Source organism: Gobio gobio, assembly GCF_949357685.1.
Source record: "Gobio gobio genome assembly, chromosome: 14".
NCBI classification, from domain to species: Eukaryota; Metazoa; Chordata; class Actinopteri; order Cypriniformes; family Gobionidae; genus Gobio; species Gobio gobio.
The window spans coordinates 34,775,257-34,799,134 of NC_137107.1; the positions used below are offsets into that span (position 1 = coordinate 34,775,257).

General features: G+C 41.6%; 1 protein-coding gene across 2 annotated transcripts in view; it reads left to right on the top strand.

Annotated features, from left to right (window-relative positions):
- mmp17a (matrix metallopeptidase 17a) overlaps window positions 1-23,878 on the top strand; it is a 142,527-nt gene that overhangs the window by 57,609 nt on the left and 61,040 nt on the right. Inside the window, exons 1-3 of one of the 2 annotated variants that reach the window (XM_079835323.1) lie at window positions 19,390-19,463; window positions 22,248-22,380; window positions 22,627-22,759. In XM_079835323.1, coding sequence (XP_079691449.1) covers window positions 22,341-22,380; window positions 22,627-22,759 — 173 coding nt within the window. In that variant the 5' untranslated portion in view covers window positions 19,390-19,463; window positions 22,248-22,340. Of the gene's footprint in view, window positions 1-19,389; window positions 19,464-22,247; window positions 22,381-22,626; window positions 22,760-23,878 lie in introns of those variants that run through there. The other variant, XM_079835322.1, reaches the window with a different exon arrangement.

A 23,878-nucleotide genomic window follows, 5' to 3' on the forward strand; every position in this document is an offset into this window, starting at 1 on the left:
TCGCACAGAGCCGCGGGGCAGGCTGCCGCTTCGCTGCATGCCATGGCGATCCTCCAGGTCTACCAGGCCAGGATCCTCAAGGACATGCACGAGGGTGGAGTTGATCCGGGGCTCTTAAATGAGCTGCGTGCCGCCACCGACCTCGCTCTCCGGGCGACGAAGGTGACCGCACGCTCCCTGGGTCAAGTGATGTCCACAAATGTGGTCCAGGAGCGTCACTTATGGCTGAACCTGGCCGATATGCGGGACACCGAGCGGACCCGGTTCCTCGATGCCCCCATATCCCAGGCCGGCCTCTTCGGCGGGGCGGTTGAGGACTTCGCCCAATAGTTCTCAATCGCCCAGAAGCAGACTGAGGCTATAAAACACGTACTGCCCCGGCGGCCAGCTGCTGCCTCCACCCAGCCGCCGGCACAGTCGCCTCAGTCTGCTACACGCCGAGGACGCCCTCCTAAGGCTCCCGCCCCTCCCACCCGGTCCAAGCAGCAGCCTTCACCCGGGCCGGGTCGCGGAGGAAGCCGTAGGAAGGCATCCAAGTCCCCTCAGGCCGCCCCACGCCCCGCTAAACGCCAGGCCAAGCGGCGCTCCTGAGACGGACGGCTCAGGGATGGGAAATTCTTTCGAGGAGATGGTAGCAGGACCACTCCTTCCCCCGGTGGAGGGCCGGGGGAGAATCCTTTGTTCAGCTGCTGGCCCCCGGGTCAGCAGCACCCTATGTTGGTCAAAGAAAGAATTAACACTCCCATCCCTGAGCCCACAGAGTCCGGTGATGACGGTGCGCGCCACCCACGGGTCCCGCCACTCGCATCCCACTCTGTCGCCAGCCTCCTGGCAGAGCAGACCCCAGTGGAACGTGCGTCCTTCCCTGGTCTCCTCTGTCAGGATGCAGCTGTCAACCGTGCCCCCGCACCGGGACGCCCCACAGCCTCCCATGTCCGGGCCGGTGACGCTGCATCGCTGCAAGCCCACACCGGGTACGTCTGTACACCGTATGACCCCGCTGGTGCAGTTTCTGGATGTCTGGCTTCAGCTTCCAGGGCTGTCCCGCTGGGTCGAGCGGACCGTCAGGCGCGGCTACGCGATTCAGTTCGCGCAGGTTCCTCCCTGCTTCCGGGGAGTCCGTTCCACCATGATCGGGGCCAACGCCCCCGTCATGCGAGCGGAGATTGCCACCCTACTGGCGAAGGGTGCGATCGAACCTGTCCCTCCAGCCGAGATGAATTGCGGGTTTTACAGCCCGTACTTCATTGTACCCAAAAAGACCGGTGGGCTACGGCCAATCCTGGACCTGCGCGTCTTGAACCGTTACCTTCACCGGTTTCCGTTCAAGATGTTGACAGCGAAACGCCTTTTCGAATGCGTTCGTCCACACGATTGGTTTGCAGCGATCGACCTGAAGGACGCCTACTTCCATGTCTCCATTTTGCCTCGACACAGACCGTTCCTACGGTTTGCTTTCGAGGGGCGGGCATGTCAGTACGCAGTTCTACCATTCGGGCTATCTCTGTCCCCTCGCGTCTTTACGAAGATTGCCGAGGCAGCCCTTGCGCCCCTTCGGCAGCACGGGGTTCGCATCCTGAATTACCTCGACGACTGGCTCATACTGGGTCACTCTCGAGAGCAGGTTTGCGGACACAGAGATTTGGTGCTCCATCACCTAGCCCGTCTGGGCCTTCGGGTCAACTGGGAGAAGAGCAAACTTTGCCCGGCGCAGAGGATCTCTTTTCTCGGTATGGATATCGACTCGGTCGCCATGTGCGCGCAGCTTTCGAGCGAGCGCGCGCAGTCTCTGCTGACTTCCCTTCGACAAGTCGAGGGCAAGAGTGCGGTTCCACTGAAACTGTTTCAGAGGCTCCTGGGGCATATGGCATCTGCAGCCGCGGTAACGCCGCTCGGATTGCTTCATATGAGACCGCTTCAGCACTGGCTACGCGATCGAGTCCCGAGATGGGCATGGCGGTCTGGCACGCTCCGGGTCAAGTGACTCGGGCCTGCTTACAGACACTCACCACGTGGTCGAACCTCAGTTTTCTACGGACCGGAGTGTCCTTAGAACGAGCTTCCAGGCATGTTGTTGTGACAACAGATGCATCATCCACGGGCTGGGGTGCCATGTGCAATGGACAAGCAGCCGCGGGCTCCTGGACAGGACCCCAGCGCCTTCTGCATGTCAATTGCCTCGAGTTACTGGCAGTACGGTTCGCCCTGCACCGCTTCCGAGCGTTGCTAAGGGGTCAACATGTGCTAGTCAGGACAGACAACACGGCCGTAGTAGCGTACATCAACCACCAGGGCGGTCTACGCTCCCACCGTATGTCTCAACTCGCCCGCCATCTCGTTTTGTGGAGTCAGAAGCGCCTGAGGTCCCTTCGTGCTGTCCACATCCCTGGAGACCTGAACTGTGCAGCCGACGAGCTCTCACGGTTTCAGCCTCTCCCCGGAGAGTGGAGACTCCACCCCCAGACGGTCCAGCTGATATGGGAACGGTTCGGCGACGCACAGGTAGATCTGTTTGCCTCCCAGGACTCTTCCCATTGCTCCCTGTATTATTCCCTGACCGAGGGCACCCTCGGCACGGATGCACTGGCGCACAGCTGGCCGTCAGGGCTACGCAAGTATGCGTTTCCCCCAGTGAGCCTTCTTGCACGGGTACTGTGCAAGATCAGGGAGGACAAGGAGCAGGTCATGTTGGTCGCCCCGCTTTGGCACGGCCAGACCTGGTTCCCAGAACTCTTACTCCTTGCGACAGCCCCTCCCTGGCCTATTCCTCTGAGACCGGACCTCCTTACTCAGAGACGGGGCACCTTTTGGCACCCGCGTCCAGCGTTCTGGAAGCTCCACGTGTGGCTTCTGGACGGGACACGGTAGGTTTGAGTAGCCTTCCACCTGCGGTGGTCGCTACCATCACTTCCGCTGGAGCTGAGTCTACACGACGTCTCTATGCGTTGAAGTGGAACCTCTTCGTCACATGGTGCTCTTCCCGCCAAGAAGACCCCTGGAAATGCCCGATCGGGTCCGTGCTATCGTTTCTCCAGGAGGGGGTGGAGCGAAGGCTGTCTCCCTCCACCCTTAAAGTATATGTGGCCGCAATATCTGCCTACCACGATCTCCTGGGGGACAAAAAGGTAAGTCAGCACGACCTGATCATCAGGTTCCTGAGGGGGGCGAGGAGACTGAATCCTCCTCGCTCTCCTCTCGTTCCCTCTTGGGACCTCTCAGTAGTCTTAAGTGCTCTGCAGAGGCCTCCCTTTGAGCCTTTGCGGTCGGCCGAGATTAAGTTCTTGTCTATGAAGACGGCTCTGCTGACCGCATTGGCCTCGCTTAAGAGGGTCGGGGACCTGCAAGCATTTTCGGTTGACGAAGCGTGCCTTGAGTTCGGGCCGGCTAACTCTCACGTGATCCTGAGACCCCGGCCCGGATATGTGCCCAAGGTTCCTACCACTCCGTTCCGAGATCAGGTGGTGAACCTGCAAGCGCTGCCTTTGGAGGAGGCAGACCCAGCCTTGGCATTGCTCTGTCCAGTACGCGCTCTCCGCGCCTACGTAGACATGACGCAGTGTTTCAGGACCTCAGACCAGCTCTTTGTCTGTTATGGTGGAGAGCGGAAGGGAAGTGCTCTCTCAAAGCAGAGGTTGTCTCACTGGATAGTGGACACCATTGTTTTGGCTTACCAGCAGCAAGGCCGACCATGTCCCCTTGGTGTGAGGGCACACTCCACCCGGAGTGTGGCCTCCTCTTGGGCTCTAGCGCATGGCGCCTCGCTAACAGACATCTGCAGAGCTGCAGGCTGGGCGACACCCAACACATTCGCCAGATTCTATAATCTCCGAGTGGAGCCAGTGTCCGACTATGTACTCGCCCCTACGGGCGGCCGGTAATGGGCCAGGCTCAGGTGTCTTCGCTTGCTCGCCATTCCACTCCCAGGACTGGATACGTGCGATATTTTCCTCAGGTGAGCTCCCCGAGAGCCCTGAGCTCCTCCAGCACTGCTTACGCCGACATCAGTTCAGTCTGCCCTTTCGAGCCCAGACCCTCATGTCCGGCCAGGTGCTCCGTGTGCATGGTTCCCTCCGGCGACCCCCACACGAGTATTTCCACCGTAAGCCTCCTCAGTGAGCAGGTGTCTTTCCCTTGGCAAGTCCCTGCCACCCCTAGGGTTAAAAATCCACCTTCGGCTGGTACCCTAGTGATCTTCCATATGCAGCCCTCAGCGGGTCATATGTGTATTCTCTAAGCCCTCCCTACGGTAGGCATCTTTGCATTCCCTCACTGGGATATGCTTCCCAGTGTACCTTGGTATTCCTGTGATAAGTGGGAGTCCTTCGTCCGTACTAGTCTTACGACAGGGTACTCACACTTACGCAGGGCACTGGATGACAGCTGAGTGGCGTTGTTGTATATGATCCCCCATTCGTTAGTCACTAACGTACGTCGTAGTGACTGAACGAAAGGGAACGTCTCGGTTACGTATGTAACCCTCGTTCCCTGAGGAGGGAACGGAGACGTACGTTTCCTTTGCCACGTCAGCTGTGCTGCCTGGAACGCGGAGTTCAGTCTTGGCTCCTGCAGCAGTAACATAATGCGATGTTGCCAGCGTACTTCCTGATATACCCACGAGGTGGGGCGGAGTTACGCATGCAAATTCCGCATGCCCATGGCATTGGCACTGCCATTGGGCGCTGTTGAATACTAAGAAGATGATTGGCTTCTAAGCGAAACCCCCATTCGTTAGTCACTAACGTACGTCTCCGTTCCCTCCTCAGGGAACGAGGGTTACATACGTAACCGAGACGTTATATGGTCACCAACCCTAGCCCCAGTTAAGATTCTAGCTGCAGAATTTTGTAGATATTGTAATCTGTTAATTAAAGATTTAGATACTCCAACGAGGAGAGCATTAAAATTGTCAATTCGGGAGAAAACTAAATAATTAATCAATCTTTCAGCTACAGAGAAAGACAGCATAGGTCGAATACGTGCAATGTTTTTAAGATGAAAAAAGGAGGTCTTAACCGTATTCTGTATAAAAAGCTCAAATGATAGAGTCGGATCGATATTTAAATTTATTTTGTAACTCCAAGGTTATACCATCAACCGACAAATCTACGGATACAGTATTACGTAGGTGATTGGGAGAGCCAAGGAGCATAACTTCAGTTTTGGAGCCATTTAGACAGAGAAAATTGTTAGACATCCACAACTTAATCCTAACGATGCGGAACTGAGATCTAATAAAATAATCGACAAAGAGACAGAATTCGGAGGCTAATAACAAGTTGTTAATGACTTTCACCAGGGCTGTTTCAGTGCTATGCATTTTCCTAAACCCAGATTGAAAGGGCTCGTACACATTGTTAACCATTAAATGATTGTTTAATTGAAAAGTAACAACTCGCTCAAAAAAATGTGACATAAAGGAAAGATATGAAATTGGACGTAAGTTATTAAAGTTGTTTAAATCACTGTTTTGCTTTTTTAACACAGTGGTGACAGCAGCAGTTTTAACCCTCTGGGGTACTTCATTTATTGGTCACACTCAGGACTTTCGGGTCAAAAATGACCCGGAGGGTGGGATTAAGATTTTAAAAAAAATTTGTAAAATCAATGAAATATATTTTTGTTCAATAACATTTTTCTTTTCTTTTTTGGTGTTTTGAGATAATTTTATGATTTATAATTAATATTTATGCAATAATTATGACCCATTTTTTCCCATTGAATATAATAGAAAATGTATGTATGTATGTATGTATATATATATATATATATATATATATATATATATATATATATATATATTATTTATTTATTTATTTATTTATTTATTATTATTATTAAAGCTGTATTTCATTTTAGAGTCAAGCCTAGGCCTCATGAAAGCAATTTTTTAAATGAGACCGGTGCCATCCGGTGGACACATTGACCATTTTTATCACGCAATAGCACATTTTTACCACTATAGTGGATTTACTGCTCTCTGTAGAAAGGCTTGTGAATTCTAGTGATATTTGCACATATTTGCCCATTTTTTTCAGGTTGTTGATTTTAATATATAATAACAGATTCTCAAAGACTATTTTTGTCAAGTTTTTTGCTTGTTTGGTTGGTTTACCCTACAAAATGACACAAAAATGACCCGAAGCGTTTTATAAAAAAATGTTAAAAATCGTAACTTCATCGGAATGGTCCGAAACTTGGTGACTTTATTGGTACTTGGTATATGAACACCCAAAAAAATTGGGGACAGGATTTGAAAAGTCTAAGTGGTCGTAAAAAAAATTGTCACACTCAGGACCTTCTTGTCAAAAATGACCCCCATAGGAAATGAATGGGAAATTGGCAAATATATGAAAATACAGAGTTTTTTTGTGCATACAATCTACAAATCAGCCAGGATGCAGAAAAAAAGGACTCAACAGTGAAGGGGTGAATCTCTAAAACATCAAGAGTGCAAAACAGACAAAAAAACTCACACATACACACAAAAACGCGTGTCATTCCAAAAGCTAATTTTGGGAAATGAAATAAAAGCAATTATTCATCAATGTAAGAAATAAAGTGCACAGCAATGAAAGCATGAGACTGTAAGCCATCAAGGTTGCAAAATAGACACACTCACACACACATAGGGAAATATGAGACTGGTGAAACTGTAACAGAGAAATGTGAAAATATGTGAAATAAAATCAATGAATCAAATAAAACAATGGGTAACAAAATGCTTTCCATTTGTTCTCTTTCTAATGCAATGTTCAGGTTTGACTGTATTATAAAGTAAAACTGGCACTTCAAATTACCATTAAGGGCTGTTGGCACAACACCTGTAGATAAGGAGTCATTTATTATGGTGAGAACAGCAGGGTATAAATAACTGACAAGATTTAAATAGATTAAACGGCAAGGGATCAAGTATGCAAGTGGAAGCTTTCATACAAGATACCTGTGCACAAAGAAACTCAGAATTACCCAAGGAAAATTTTGAAAACGGTGTAGCAGAAAAACTTGATAAATTAACTATTGAAGCATGAAACCCAGAAGAATCATTACGAACATTGTCAATTTTTGAACGGAAAAAATGAAGAAAATCATTACATAACTGCTCTGACGCAATAAGATTGTTAACACGGTCTACTTTCAGTAGACTGTTAACACTGTGAAAGAGCTGCCGAGGATTATTATGATTATTATCAATAATCTGATGTAGTTGTACATCATAAAATAATACTGATGCTTGCCTATCATGCACCACTAATAAAATAAGCATTCAACACAACACGTAGAATACTTTACAGCTCTCTCTCTCTCTCTCTTTCCCTCACTATTGTTTTCTCTCTATCTTAGTTCTGTGTCCAGGCGTAATGAATGCTGCTGTTTATTAGAGCATGCTGATTTAAATGAAACGTACAGCTGTGAAGAAGCAAAAGTCAATGGGTCTCATTCACTAATAATTGTGAACAGATAAGTGTTCTCAAAAAACGTATGTACAATTCTGTAAACAGGGCCATATGCACATAAATTTGATCTTAGCCTCATTCTAATGTTGAGGAATCTGGATCATTTTAGATGACGGAGCTCATGCTCACGTTAATTAGCATAACACATGCCCAAACTATCTGCTTTATAAGGGTGTTTCCACACAACCTGTCCTCTACAGGTACGAATGTGGAGAAAAGAGTTTAGCTGGTCCATAGATGTGGGCGTCTTAATTATGATACCTTTTAAAACACGTAATTTTAACCAAATTCAAAGGAAGCATTAGCCTATGGATTATTCACAGAGACAAATTAAATCCAAGGTGGCAGACGAGGTAAGAGAAATGTTGATTTGTATAAAAATGAATTTATTTAATTCAATACTGACAAGCAACAACAACAAAAATGTAATATTTAAAAATACTTTGTTTATCCTAGGTCATTTTTTGCTTGTTAGAGTACCATGTGGTTAGCCTAGCAACATGCTAATGTTAAACACTATTAAAAATCAATTGTAAGATGTTTGTAAAGTGTGTCAAAGGACATAATGTTTAGGCCTGTGTTAGAAATGTGTGCACAGGTTTTACACACAGATATGAATGAGAGGGAGGGAGAGAATTAACCTTTTTTCTCTGTATTGTTGTTTTCAGTGTATCGTGCACAGTTGCCTGTTGTCTGACAATATGGATTAGTGCAGCTGGGATTAGGTTTATGAAGGAATTAGAGACAGTTTTAGAATCCAAATGAAGTTACTTACACACTGCAGAGGTGAGATTTGGCAGCTCATGAGTTTGTGGCTATAGTGAGAAGAACACCGGCATTGAGATATAGGGATTACAGCATCACTCCTGTGTTTGCTCTGCCCTCATCTTCTATTCTGCTACAAAGTCGGTTTAAACTTTAGAGGTTAAGTCCCATGGAAGTTCCACCTGTCCAGCTCTAGATCAGTCCTTGACCTGTGACCTGTGACATTTAGGAGGTTTGATCTGCAGAGCCACAGTAAGAGGATTGGTTTTCCCCTTTGAACTTGTATTCTCTACTGTGCTCTGGTGTGAGACGTGAGTGGTGTGCAGGAAGAGGAAGAGCTGGTCCTAACTAAAAAATAAACTAAATTAAATGTATATTTTAAATTAGGTTCTAGTTGAATTAGAGCACATTACACATTAAATTACACATTAAAATGTACAGCATATTTTCAGGGGCTGAAGGTGCATAGGCACCTATCGGATCTGTTGGCCTTCTTAATTTTATTCTTCCGTTTCTTCTTCTTATGAAAGTTATGGAATTTGCCACAAAGATAGAGGACAGTCTGAACTGTCAATTTAGCAAATTTGCAGTCTCTAATTTAATCCCTCCAGCGCCACCAACTGTCCAAAGTTTCACTTATGTTTGTGCTTATAACTTTTGAAGTTTGATTGCACCCTATCACGTCATGAAAAATTTCCCGCCATTTTAAATTTTCCGAAAAACCTGTTGCTCTGAATTCCACAAAAATTTAACCAGATTATCTTCAGACCATACTGACAAAAAGTCATGGAATTCAAATTGATTCGGCAAAGCGTTCTCAAATAACGTGCAAACGTATTCAACGAAGTGCCCACCAAAATTAATTTGAGGCTATATCTCCGCAGCACTTTAGCATATTCTGACCAAACTTGTTATGACAACCATGACCTGAGTTTTGCCGCAGTGCCACCTAGTGGTCAGGAGATATGAAAAATTGTTATTTTTGCTTATAACTACTTTTGCTTCTGAATGCTTTGGACAAAAATCACTCTCTAGATTCGGTGTAGCATGCGGAGTTGAACAATACCCAAATTTCCCATATCGGCCATTTTGAATTTTGTCGAACACATTCATGTATCGTTACGAAACTCGGTATGTGTCCTCTGAGGCTGTATCTCTGCAATGCTTTGACATATTGACACCAAACTTTGCACAATGCATTGTCATTGTCACCTCACTCTGACCACAACATCAATTTGGTCACGTCGCCATCTATTGGTCGAAAGTGATAAACTAATCAAATTACTAGTGACTGTATTTATGATTTTCAGCCATTTAGCCTAAAATCATCTTAAAATATCTTTAATTGCTCATTGTTGCAGTTGGTCTGATGCTCCCAGCCATGGTGGCATGACTTATCATTTCTTTGTGCTTGGCCCCGATAGTTGCTGCTTGCATTATTATTATTAATAATAATAATAATAATTGCAAGTTTTATTTATGCACTGAATGAAAAAGATGTTTTAATACAATTATTTTGTTTCTAGATAAAATCATTTAAATGTTGGTTGTGATAAACTTTTGTTATTGAGAGAAAGTGTGTATGTTGTATAATGTTATATTTTTACTAAATTATTAATTGCCTCTATTAGTTTAATTAATAATACTATAACATTATACATAATATTAATATAAACAATAATATAATATTAATACATAGTAAAACTTTTGCATTCAACATTTAAGTGATTATATAGCTAGTTATGGACAAAATAATTATATCCTTAAAAAGCAGAGACTTTTTACTTCAGTGCACAAAATAGGACAATGCATAGGATAATGTATTAGAAGATGTGCTGTTTTTTTCGTTGTAATCATGGAACCCAGTTTTCTCTCTCATCACATTAAGTACAGACTGCAAACTCATAACTAAGCTGAAATATCTTCTTTTTTTTTTTTTTTTTTGCCGTGCAGCTGTATCTTCAGAGATGGCTCAGGAAACACTGGTTTGCTCTGTTGAGCAACACTCAGTATGTTTACAGATGATGCTGTTTGCATACCCTCTGACCAAAAATAGCCAAAGCCAAGCCTGCAGCTTGTCTGTTTCTTCTGTTTCTCAGAAATAAAACTTTGAGGCAATTTTTTTCTTAAAAGAAGCAGAAGAAACGGACATGCTGAGCCTTTCAGAAATACCCAGTAACGTAGACAGATTTCGGGAGGCAGGCGGATGGTGGACAATGACTGACTGCTCTACAGAAAAATGCTAAACCCTGACTCCGAGAGAAACGAAGCAGCCAGCTTTAAAGACCATGAAGGAAAAAGAAAGACAGCATCCTTTTGGCTCCCTCTTTTTTTCCCTCCAGAAGCCAGATTTTTTTGTCACTTATCTTAATGCATTTCTGAACGATGTCAAGAATGGAACGAAGCAAAATATTTTTCCCTGCCTCCTTTTTCAGAAATGCCTTAAAATCCATTTTTTTAGGTTGCAAATATTTTGAAAAATATTTAATTGTAAATTATCTCAAAATTGGTTTATAGTTAATGTTTTATCACATTTATGAAAAATGCATCATGATTGGGTTCAGAAATTTCTATACGTAGTATTTTATATCTGATAAGCTTATTAATGTTAATGCTGTTGAAATGTAACAGCCTCAAATATATCTAATTTATACCCTGCATTTATAAATTATATCCTGCATTAAGATGTTAACTTAAAGACACCCTGTGGTGAAAATCAAGTTTTTTTTGTTTAAATGACTATGTGGTGTTTTTAATGTGCTTTAAGACAAACCATGTCTCAAATACATGGTTTGAAAACATCCGTTTCCTTCCGGCACAAACATGTAACCATTCCCTTCAACATACAGGGCAGGGCTTTTCTCCACTGACTTTCTATGATGTTAAAAGCGTTTCTAAGGATGATGTTTTTAGCTTCTGACCCTAAGGTGAATGGGAACATGGTTTGTGTAACATTAGCAGCACATTATTAGATGTTTGATAATGTAGTCAAGCCAAAAACTAATCATATCATTTACCGTTATGTGTCCGACGTTGTAGAGCGCAACAACCTGTAGATGCCCCCTTATAATTCGCTCTACCTCTTCTTCTGAATCAGTTTATGGTTCAAACATGGCTGAATTAAACCAGTATTTCCATTTGCAATTGCTGTTTACTACAGTTGACCGAGTGGATCAGGTAGTCTCTGAGCTAGTGGGATTGAGCGGAGGCGGGGACCAATTTGCATAATCATGGATCCGTGTATAATAAATGAAGCAAGGGAGTTACATTCAAGCTATTCTATAGTATGCAGGAGTAATTTTCAGAACCAAAAAAAAACATTTTTTAGTGTCTTTAATTTAGGGCTGTCAATCGATTAAAATTTGTAATCTAATTAATTACATACTCTGTGATTAATTAATCTAAATTAATCGCATACATAATTTTTGCTGTGAAAGTATTTTAAATATTTCAATTCAAATGAATCAATGAATAATCAGCATTAGTGACATTCAAGTTCAAAAACTCTTTTATTATTATTTTCACTGTTCAAATATTGGCCATAACAATAAACAATATGACCTAATATGCTGAGAAAATAAATAAAAAAGTGCTTCAGGAAGAAGATTTTTTTCACTGCACATACAAACAGGGCTTGACATTAACTTTTTTGCTCACCAGCCACTGTGGCTAGTGGTTTTCCAAAGTTACTAGCCACTCAGCATTTTCACTGGCCAAAATTTTGCTGCTTGGAAATTACATTTTATATGATTAAAGTTGAATTTGGCATGCTTAAATTACTAGATTTTGAGTCATTTTACTTGATTTAGAAGATTTAAAACCCTTTCAAACTTTCAATGCAGAGTGCCAACCCAAATCAAGACTACATTGTATATCAGCTGGTATGTGCAGGTGGGCAAGGGGTGGGCAATATGGCAAATATGAGAAATTGAATATAGGCTAAATAAAAGAACAAAGAAAAACAATAATATATTTCTTAAAAAAATATACAGATACAGTAGGTTTATTTAATATGTATACATTTATTTAACACCTGTAGTTGTTTAATTAACATTAATGACAGACAGGTATTCATTTGGGCTGCTGAATGCATGGACATTGAAACGAGTAGGAATATAGTGTGGCCCCTTTAAGAGTGCGCGCTCCCTGTTGAGATTGCGTATCAATAGCAAGTGTGCAGTGTCGTGGAATGTATACGCTACGCAGTTTTTCGCGTGCATATGATACGCACTTTATGGCGTGTATATGACACGCTCTTGGGTAGTGGACATTGCAGGACATCGCAGACGACTATTTTTATCGGCACTTCCATCTGGCCTTTTTCATATAGGCTACGTAAATGTTCCAATCGATGATCAAGGCAGCGCGTTCTCGTCTCCCTCCTTCATTTTACAGCTCAGGGTCAAAGTCCAACACAGAATGGATTAATCTGCGTTATTTTTTTTTAACGCGTTATTTTTCCTCAGATGAATTAATCGAAATTAACGCGTTATTTTGACAGCCCTACTTTAAATGCAAAATTTGACAAATATTGATTTTATTTCGCTTCATCTGTGATAAAGTATGCAAACACAGCGCGAGCGTCACTACTGGAAGCAGAAAGTGTCCGACTTCACGTCTCTGTTTGCAGCTCCTCCCCGCCTGTATGCGGCAACTCTCGCCGATCGGTTACATTCAGCCGCAGCCGATGTCGAACACACCTAATGCCCAAAACTTGCTCTTCCTGTTCCAAGCCCTCAACCACTCATTGAAATCTTTCCTTGTGAAAAGTCCTTTCATTCATATTGCCAATGACTGACGTCCCAGACTATTAGCCTCTCGGCGGCACATTAGTCTGCTAACCTTTCTCTGTGTGGCATAATGATCCGTGACACCTCATAGGAGATGAGAAGGAACAAAGAGCCAGAATTGACTGTAAGACGCTGGGGAGAAATCTCAGAGCTTGGCGCGGTTAGGTCAGGGCTATAAATCTGTAGTAAAAGTCTTCTGTGCAACCAAGAGACTGGAACTGGCTTTGATGCACCGAGCTGGGACTCGCTTGGTGCGTGCGCGCTCTTCAAAGCATAAACAGCTGCGCTGGAGTTTATTTTCAGGTTTATACAACTTTGTCTAAGTTTATCGATTCTCCGCTCATATTCTATGAAGGTTTAATAACCCTTTGACCATTCTTACCTCCCTATGCTAAACAATTCATAGAGGCTTTTGGATTTCATGTGAAGAGAAGCCTCACCTTTCCACTAGCTGTCCACTGGGTCATAGTAAGACAGATAACATGCTTGAGGATTCTAAGCACCGCTGAACACTGACCTTCACCATTGAACACATTTACTCATCATCACCTCCGGACTGCCAGGGCTGGTACGTCTTTTCGGGCCCCTCAGAGCACAGTAATGCACTTGATCAAAGCCAGCAAGCCTGGCTGAGTTGATCTTTTGGAAAATGTGCCTCAGTAAAGCCTGCGACTTCTCTGACATTTTTTAGGTCGCCTCTAACCATTAAAGGTTGTGAAATGACAATCCTCTCTAAATTTGAGAGCTCTGTCAGAAAAGTGGCCTGGCTGATAGTGTATGTGCGTGGACATAGCTGGCCAGTGTCATATCCTAACAACCCCAACCTCCTTCTCTCTATCAGTTATGTATCCAGTAAAGGCAAGAAAAGATGGTTTATACATTTTATTTATATATATATATATATATATATATGTGTGTGTGAGTGGACTAGTAATCCCTACATTATGGGGAAAATGTCCCCACAGAGATGGCAATATCCGAAATCCTCGTCCTTGTGGGGACATTTTTAGGTCCCCATGAGGAAAACATCTTATAAATCAGACTAAGTGATGTTTTTTGAAAATGTAAAAATGCAGAATGTCTCCTGTGATGGGTAGGTTTAGGGGCAGGGGCAGTGTAGGAGGATAGAATATGAGAGTATACGTGTGTGTGTGTGTGTGTGTGTGTGTGTGTGTGTGTGTGTGTGTGTGTGTGTGTGTGTGTGTGTGTGTGTGTGTGTGTGTGTGTGTGTGTGTGTGTGTGTGTGTGTGTGTGTGTGTGTGTGTGTGTGTGTGTGTGTGTGTGTGTGTGTGTGTGTGTGTGTGTGTGTGTGTGTGTGTGTGTGTGTGTGTGTGTGTGTGTGTGTGTGTGTGTGTGTGTGTGTGTGTGTGTGTGTGTGTGTGTGTGTGTGTGTGTGTGTGTGTGTGTGTGTGTGTGTGTGTGTGTGTGTGTGTTGGTTGAAGATTAGCTTGAATAACAGTTAGCTACTGTAAAATGATTTTATATTGGCTGTGATGTTGTGGATAATTGTAACACTTGTATGATATAAAAATTGTATGAATGATTTGAGAAGTTGAAATGTGATCAACATTATTTCATTAATGTGTATGGGTGAAGCTATTGAAGACATTAGGTGTCTTTAAATATTTCAGGTAATGATCACGTAGGTTTCAATTTAGTTTTAAACACATATTATTCCTGACAGCTTAAAGATATGAAAGGAAAACCCATTCAGTTACATTAACAAATGTACAGTGGCATTGAGGTGTTCTCTTTATTAATTATATTTATTTAGCAAATAGATATTACAATTTAATAAATATTACAATTGCCCCCAACTGCTATTAAATCATCCCTTGATGTATTACATTTATTATTATAAACAAGTCATTCTTAAAGGTCCCGTTTTTCGTGTTTTTTTAAGCTTTGATTGTGTTTACAGTGTGCAATATAACATGTGTTCATGTTTCACGTGTAAAAAAACACAGTATTTTTCACACAATTTACTTATCTGTATACCACTGTTTTCACTGTCCTCAAAACGGCTTGAAAGATTTCCCTGTTCTATGAAGTCCCTCCTTCAGAAACACGTAACGAGTTCTGATTGTGCCAGCGGTTCCCGTGTTGTGATTGGACAGCAGCTTAGCGCACGCAGAGCGCACGTTACCGGAAAGATCACGCCTCTTACCATAACGGGGATGCATGCGCTAAATGATTTCTAAGTACAGCGTCCCTGGGAAAGCCAAACAAAGGTGATTTGACTCTGGGATGAAAATAACAGCATTTCGACGACATGGCGACAAACACTATACAAACGCAGCACTTCCTCTTCTCCACGCGGGAGCAACAAGACCACGCCCCCTTTTTCACGTATTCTTGTGGGCGGAGGTTATTCGACAAACTGTTCTACTGACGTCATTAAAGCAGGATATACATGGATGTAGTCCAAACCGGCCGTTCGCTGTAGGCTTTGAAAGGGAACTTCTGTCAAATAAAATATCTCGCTTGGCATTGAACTTTGAGCTTTATAATTTTACAGGTATTATAAATGCTCTAACAGCAACATTACACACTAACTAAAGTTTGAAAAATGGGATCACGAAGAACAGGACCTTTAAAGGCACAATTAGACTGGGTAAACCCAGCCTGATCTGCTGGCGATTTGATTTCGCCCTGCAACTCAGTCTGGAAACCCGTACATTCATTTCTACTGCTTCTGTTACACTTTTGCGGGAACCAATCACAGACTGGCTTATCCACCTGGAGCGCTATTGGCGGGTTTAACATGATGACGGATAGAGAAGCGATGGGTCGTTGCCCGTAGATCACGACTCTTGTGGTCTGATTGGTTGAAGGACTATCCAATTGTGCACATTTGAATTTTGCAGTAGAAAATACATAGCAGACTCCCCAGACCAATGTTCAATTTTAAATTGAGCTTAGTCTGGTGATAGCCAGACAAAGGCACAATAGGATTTTTGGATTAAAATATCTGCATATTGTGTCGCCTATCAATGACATCATACCCGCGTTACCCTTGATTTCTGAAACCATGGAAACACCAAAGATGCTTTAATATATTGTGTGTTTTATTAGACAGGTGTGCAACTGTTTGGATACACTCATCGACATAAAACTAATCATTGTTATATAGCTCAACGCAGTTAGTTCTACTGTTTAAATCTCATTTTCTTGATTTACCGCGAGTCCCATGTTTTACCATGACTAATATCGATCTAGCTTACTGCAGTGTGAAAGAAGTGTCTCATAGTAGCCGCTGAGTGAACGCACAGAGAAGCATTATAACATAACTTTCAACACACTCAAATGTATCTAATATGATAAAACAGCACTGCGTTACCCCACATACGCATGAGCGGAAGAAGTGGAAGCGGTCGCCTGCGACATAATAAAAGCTCTGTGAAATCAAAGCGTCATCAAGCTACGCCTTTGTTTTGAATAAGCGACCTATAGAAAAATTTCATTTTGTGGCTGTAATGTAAATGGGTGCATGCAACCCTATTAGTATTGGCGCATACGACGGCAGATTTAGCCACCACTCTCGCTTATCTGATGATTTTAGCGTGAAGATAATTATAATAACAATGCTGATGTGTGCTAACACAAGATAGTAATATTAGGATGCCCTCTTAATGATCTCACAGAATTTGTCCTTTTCCCTAGAACAGTGGACACTTGCACCTTTTGGATATTTGTGCTGGTGCGTCAGTGTGAGTAATATGTGTTGGTACTTGAGTGTGTATATATGTTTGTTTGTTTGTGTGTGTATGCATAGGAGATATAAGATATTGAGTACGCACAGTGGCTTGTCGTTGTGCATCAATATTTCAGACAGCGGGAAAATAACTCACAAAGAGAGTTAGCCTCCTCTCCACACTTTTACACAGCTGGACAGTGTGTCAACACACAAATTATGTCAGCTAGCAGCGAGGAGGGAAACCGAGTAGGCAGCAGTCAGTGCAGCACAGCGCCACATAGCTGAAGAGGACCATGATTTATCAACCCACGTAATGACAATTTGTTAATATAGTCTTGTACAGCTCTTTTAAGCTGTGGGTAAATTTTTTTTTTCTTTCTTTTGTGATTTATTTGAAATCACTTGCAAAAACACATTCTGTAAAATATGGTCTAATGTCCAAATTGCCCTCTTGGAATTATATGGTTCTATCTGCATTCTGAGCGGTTTGTTGATATTGAGCTTCAAAGTTTTTGCATCCCATTCAACTTTGTAGGTAGAACCTTTTTGTTTTCCAAATAAAAAGTCCCAAAATTGACATAACTTTAAAGGGTCATGAAACCCCAAAACACTTTTTTTTAGATGTAAACAGATATGTATAGGCTGCACATCATTGAAAACACTAAAGGTACTCATTAATGTTATTCAAATTTTTCAGAGCGATTTCTGTCTTCCGGTTTGAAAAGCTAAGTTCGAGCAACGTCACAGAAGCTGACGTCAGCGTGTACCGTAGGCCCAACTATGGGGCTGCTCGAACATGCTGACGTCAACCGTTTCGAGAGATTCTCCACATATATTCATGACCTAAAGCTCATTCGATCCAATCACTGCGCTGTAGTAAGCATAAAATATAATTTAGTTATTATGCATGAGACAGTCACTTCTGTCAGGTTCGTCTTCCATCATTATTGTTGAGACATGGTGGGGAAGTTTTGGAAGCAGCGTGCGGAAAAGTCAAGGAGGAAAGTGAGGTGTTGTTTTCAGCGTGTCGTGAAGGTGCTCCCTGGATTACTTTCGTGTGGGTAAAGACCAATCGCGGATGGTCGCGCTGATACGAAGTAAGGGCGCTGAGCGAGCTGTAACCGGGAAGCCGTCTGTGGAAGCCATTGCTAAAGGTTCGGTAAAGTAAAATTAACTTGAGGAATCGCACGGCGAACCTGCAAGAGTTGACATTAATTTCTTAATTTATGTCAGGAGTGCAAAATAACCGATCTGTAATGAACAATACTTTGAATGAAATATCAACAAGAATCAAAAGCCACGTCTTCTCCGTTTTATTTGTGGTCACAGACATGCACTAACCCGCATGTGTTCGGGCTCTTAGTGAAACAGTGTGCATATTTGGACAAATATAGATTTATTCTAGCTGCTGGGACAGCGCGGGTTGTCATGGGCAACCCAGCGCACGTCGTCAGTCACTGACGTTACTGCGTCTCTTCGCTTATACTCCGATCTAGTTTATTTTCTGGTGCACCAGAAAAGGGGCTACTTTGGCTGATAAGCCTGGGTGACCTGAGGATTTACAGTGAGGCTTCCCTGCCGAGTACATCTCCGTGGGCCCCCACTCCTCTATCGCATCGCAAGCATGTAGAGACTGTGTTCGTGGGTGGTTCATGTTCTCTCATGAGTGCACAGAGTGCATATTTGGACAAATATAGATTTATTATCACGTTTGCAAAATATTTCGTCAAACAGAATAACATTTCTTTTCATTTCTCACTGAATTAGCCTATGCTGATCTGAAGAGCTGAATGACATTCGAGCGATCTCTGTCTGTTCTTCCTGCTGCATGCCACTTATGATCTCAGAGCTCTCTCATTCGCTGTACTCATCCCTCATCTCTCTGTTGTAAGCATTGCCAACGTGTGAACCAAGAACATGTCTCAGAACCGCTGTAACTGCTGTTATCGGTATCGCTATCCATGTCACCTGTGTCTGTGCATTGCCGGTTTGCAAATTAGCTAATTTTAATGCGCCTAATGACACTCCCCTATTTATGCAAACCATTCCCTCTTTCCACACAATACCCATCCCACCTTTTCGCTGTCGACCACGCCCCTTTTTGGAAGAATTTTCAAATCGAAGGTGTGAAAAAACCCCGTTGCAGCAGGGGGGTTTCATGACCCTTTAAAAAAAACATCACATCATTTAAAAAATTTGTTTTTAGTGTTCTAAACTAAATTTGGACAAAAATGTCAGATATAACCATATAACCTTATTTTGGATTTAATTGTGTTCTATTTTATTTAGTTTATAGTGTATCTATTTTATATTATTTTATTTGATACAATTCAATATTTAGTCTATAGTGTACCTATTTTAATTTATTAAAAGATAATTAAATCTGCAATGTAGCTATTGTATTTAATTTTTTTTATTCAAATATTATTGGGTCTAGAGTGTACCTATTGTGATTTATTTTATTACACATATAGTTCACAAAAACTACCATCTTTTGCGGTTCTAAACCTGTATGAGTTTCTTTCTTTTATTATTCTCAAAAGGAGATTCTCAAAAGACTTCACACTGTTTTTTCCAATACAATTTTACACTTAACTCTCTCCAGTTTTTATGCCGTTTTTAATTATTTATTTTATTTTATTTCACTTATGTTGGAGCTCGACAGCAAGAACACTATGCAGTGTAAACATTCTTCAAAACATCTTTTGTTTTCAAAGAAAGAAAGTCAAATGGGTTGGAATCAAATACAAAATACAAGTAAGGAAATTTGATCTCATTTTTATTTTTCATTTTTGGGTGAACTATTTTTGTTAGTGCTCCATGTTGTTGACCCACTCATCCACATGTACCTAACACACTTATTTTATCCTTCTGCCTTATTTTGAAGTGATTCCTTTCTCTCTAGAACTTGAATGTGGAGCTTAACAAAGTTTAGCTTCAAGAAGTGAACTTTTCAACCTTCGGTTATTCAGATTCAAAGACGGGGTATGAATGCAATATTGATGGTGTTTTTAGCTCTTGTACTTGATGTTCTAGTTCTTTTGCCTGTCAGTGTCATCATTTGTTAGACTGAGGTGAAGAGGTTTGTTTGCACCCCTGTTCAAAAAGACCTTGGTCCGTCCACACACACAGTACGTCCTCAGTCTTTTATTGACACTTAAAGGAAAACCCACATCCTCAATGTCTTAAGTTAGCCAGCTTTGACGCTTTTAATAACTCTCTTTTGCTCTTATAATTAATGTAGCCATAATGATGTTTTTCTAGACGATGAAGGTGGCATGATTAATCAGGCGAGAACCTTTTCAGAGATCATACATTTTAATGAACCGTATTACACTGGCGTTGTGTTTTAGCACAATACTATATGAAATTAAATCCATATGCAAACAGTTTGGCCGCAGGCCTGAGCTGACATGCAGCTGGGATGCCTCCATGCTCTGCTGAGTTTGCTGCGCTGGCACAAAACAACTTTACTAATGGAATCGTTTGAATTGTAAGGAGATGGTCTCAGTTATTAATCTGACTGACAAAACAGCATTAAAATTCAACATAGTCTTGCTTAACGCACAATAATGGAGAAAAAAAACAGGCTTGAGTTTGTCAGAATCTTTAATATCGCCCCCTGAATTTTCAACTCAAATCGATGCTTGTTAATAGTCATTCAGCACAATCGCAATAGTCATCAATGTCAAGTAGATGAGCTGCAGAGTTGAGTCAATTTAAAGTGAGTGGGTGCTAGTAAGAGATGGTGATTGTCTCTTTAGAATGTGTGGTGATTGAGGTTTGATAAACCATGCTGGACCTGGACGTATAGGCCCCCAATCTATTAATTAATTACAACCTATTTATTAACACAATGGTGTGTATATATATGTTGACAATGTTGATATATTTGGTCTTGATGGAATAGATCTGCTAGGGTGTTATGGGACTTGCTATATGGGACTTGCTACTGCCAGTACATACACTGTTCTATCCCAGTGTTTCATCATCCACATACTGACAATGGATATCTGACTGCCAATTCATATTACTTTGCTGTGAGCAAGTAAGACATGCTGCTGCTGTACAATAGCATACATTAATTAACCATAGCGGATCTATACAGGTGGAGCTGGGAGGTTGAGGGTTTCTGAATGTGCGCCTCAACTGCTGACCAAAAATGTGAAGGTTGAGTAGCGAGGAACAGCAGGAACCAATCAGCTGGGCCCTATAGAGAATGATATGATAACTCAGATTGAGTTATGAACCTACCAGCTTGCACCATCTAGAGTTTCATGACAGAACTTTGTATTTAGCCATTGCTCATTGATTGATTGATTGATTGATTGATTGATTGATTGATTGATTGATTGATTGATTGATTGATTGATTGATTGATTGGTTGGTTGATTGATTGATTGATTGATTGATTGATTGATTGATTGATTGATTGATTGATTGATTGATTGATTGATTGATTGATTGATTGATTGATTGATTGATTGATTGATTGATTGATTGATTGATTGATTGATTGATTGATTGATTGATTGATTGATTGATTGATTGATTGATTGATTGGGATATCATCTTGAAGTTCTCGATATTATCATACCAATTTCTGTAGTTTTATCATTTGTTTTACTGAGACAAACACTAAATACCACCAAACATCACAGAATTAATCAAATCCATTGCTAATAGTTACTGATGTTTGTGTTGTTTCTAGCTCACCAAAAATTATGTCACTAATGTCATTAATAAATGTATATTTTTTTAGTTAAAGGGTTAATTCTATCATTAATTCCTCACCCTCATGTCGTTCCAAAACTGTAAGACCTTCGTTCCTCTTCGGAACTCAAATTAAGATATTTTTGATGAAATCCGAGACCCTCTGACCCCCTGGCCCCCTGGCCAACGTAAACTGCATAGGAGACTGACACAGACGAGAAGAAATTGTTGAATAAAGCCATTATTTTTGTCTGTTTTTTGCACACAAAAAGTATTCTCGTCGCTTCATAAAATTAAGGTTGAACCACTGGTGGTGGTTCGTCAGAGAGCTCTTGGATTTGATCAGACATATCTTAATTTGTGTTCCGAAGATAAATAAAGTTTTACGGGTTTGGAATGACATAAGGGTGACAGAATTTTCCTTTTTGGGTGAAATAACCCTTTAGAGTTGAAGATTTATAAATGACTGACAAGATTTATAAACAAAAATATTTTCCAAGAAAACTGAAACTTTTTGATTAGAGTAAAACCTGAAAAAGCACCTGGAATATTTCTTAATAAATTGCCAGGTTTTTTATGTTAGAAGTTGCATCTGAAGACATGACAAAAAATGCTACATCTGTCACTTGAAATGCTAACTTAATTATGATATTGTGATAAAAGAAAACAAACTGATAAGATTGCCATCTTTAGAAATAGAGAGAAAAAGTTTAATATTTTAGCCAATTAAATCCAGTTCCCACTAGTTGTCAGAAATGTATAATTTTAGTAAAAGCATACAAATTTCGACCCAATGCTCTTCAACAATGCCTGCTTTTTTTACTATAGGATTGGCTAAGCAAGTTTGGGTATCTCCCACCCTCTGATCCTGTGAATGGACAGCTACAGACCAAGGAAGCTCTGACTAGAGCCATCAAAGCCATGCAGAGGTTTGGAGGGCTGGAGGAAACGGGAGTGCTAGGTCAGTACATGCTTTAATTTTTTATAATAAAACTCTGATCCACATTGTCCTTGGTTGTTCTCCTTGCATTTTTGGATGTTTTAAGAGATACGCAATTCTTAATTTTTTTGTAGTCTCATGTCCATCTGGCTTACTGCAGCTGGCAGATTCTCTTTTGCAGTCTACAGGACCAAAAAATCATCACCCTATCTGCATGCTGCACATGTGTCTGGGTCTGTATTTATGCATGTATGTGTTTCCCTGCAGACCAAGCAACCTTGGGCTTAATGAAGACCCCTCGCTGCTCTCTGCCAGATGTGTCTGAGCCAGAGATGTCAGCAGGAAGACGAAAGCGAGCAGCTCCTCAGAATAAGTGGAACAAGAGGCATCTTTCTTGGAGGTACATTCACTGTATTGGATCTAAAACTGTCTCTGAGTGATTCCTGTCAGACAGCTGTACAACTTTAAAAAAGGTGCTATATGGCACTAAAAGTGGTTCTTGGCTCGTAATCATAGGGGAACCACTTTTGGTGCTATATAGCACCATATCTTAACAGGTTCTGTATCATAGCGGTTCAGTCATACCAAAGAACTGGTGAAGAACCGCTGAAGAATCACTGAAGCACCAAGATTCGGTGCTATACAGCACTTAAAGTGGTTCCCCTATGATTACGAGCCAATAACCACTTTTAGTGCTATATAGCACCATTTTTTTTAGAGTGCATGTCAGAGATGCATTCAATAAATTTCAGTTTGATACATACATGAATTGTAGCCTCAGAGATAGTAAGAGCTGGTGGAAAGAGAAAGAATTAGTGATGCAATGAAATGAGAGTTCTTGGCCAAGGCTGGAAATTCTGGACATACTGGGCAAGAAAATATTGGTGATTTTATTACTAGACAATATCAGGCTGCATTCTGATTTTAAAGTTATATTGTGATTTTTTTCAGAATATTTTAATTTTGTAGCTAGAAATATTGGGTTATATTCTGATTTTATTGCTACAAAATATTGGCTTATTCTAACTTCTTAGCTATAAAGGAATTCATATTTTATATCTGGGAAATATTTGTGACCCGTGATGGCAAAATGAGTCAGAATACGCACGGGATAATTTCGAGCTACAGGCAAAACAATTGAAAAATTTAGATTTTGAGGTTTTCACAAAATTTGAAAATTTTGCGATCCCAATGCTCCAAATATCAATTAAACATCTAAAAGTATCTTTATTTGTACGTTTTCTGAGAGGAGTACCTTTCCCTTGTCCATGAAAAACGATCTTACTCGCGCTGATTGACAGATCCAAAGCGCGTGCACAAAGACGCCTCAGGCAGCGTGCAATCCCGATATGCACAGAATTGCAGTATTTATTATTATCTTTTATGTCTTAAATGAACGTTTGGTTAATTTCAAGGGATGGTTGCTTGGTGATTTTGTATTGGAACCTTCAGAAAACTCGATTTTTCTCGAAACTGACTTTGCTGACTCTATCGACTTTAACCCTTAAATGCATACCTC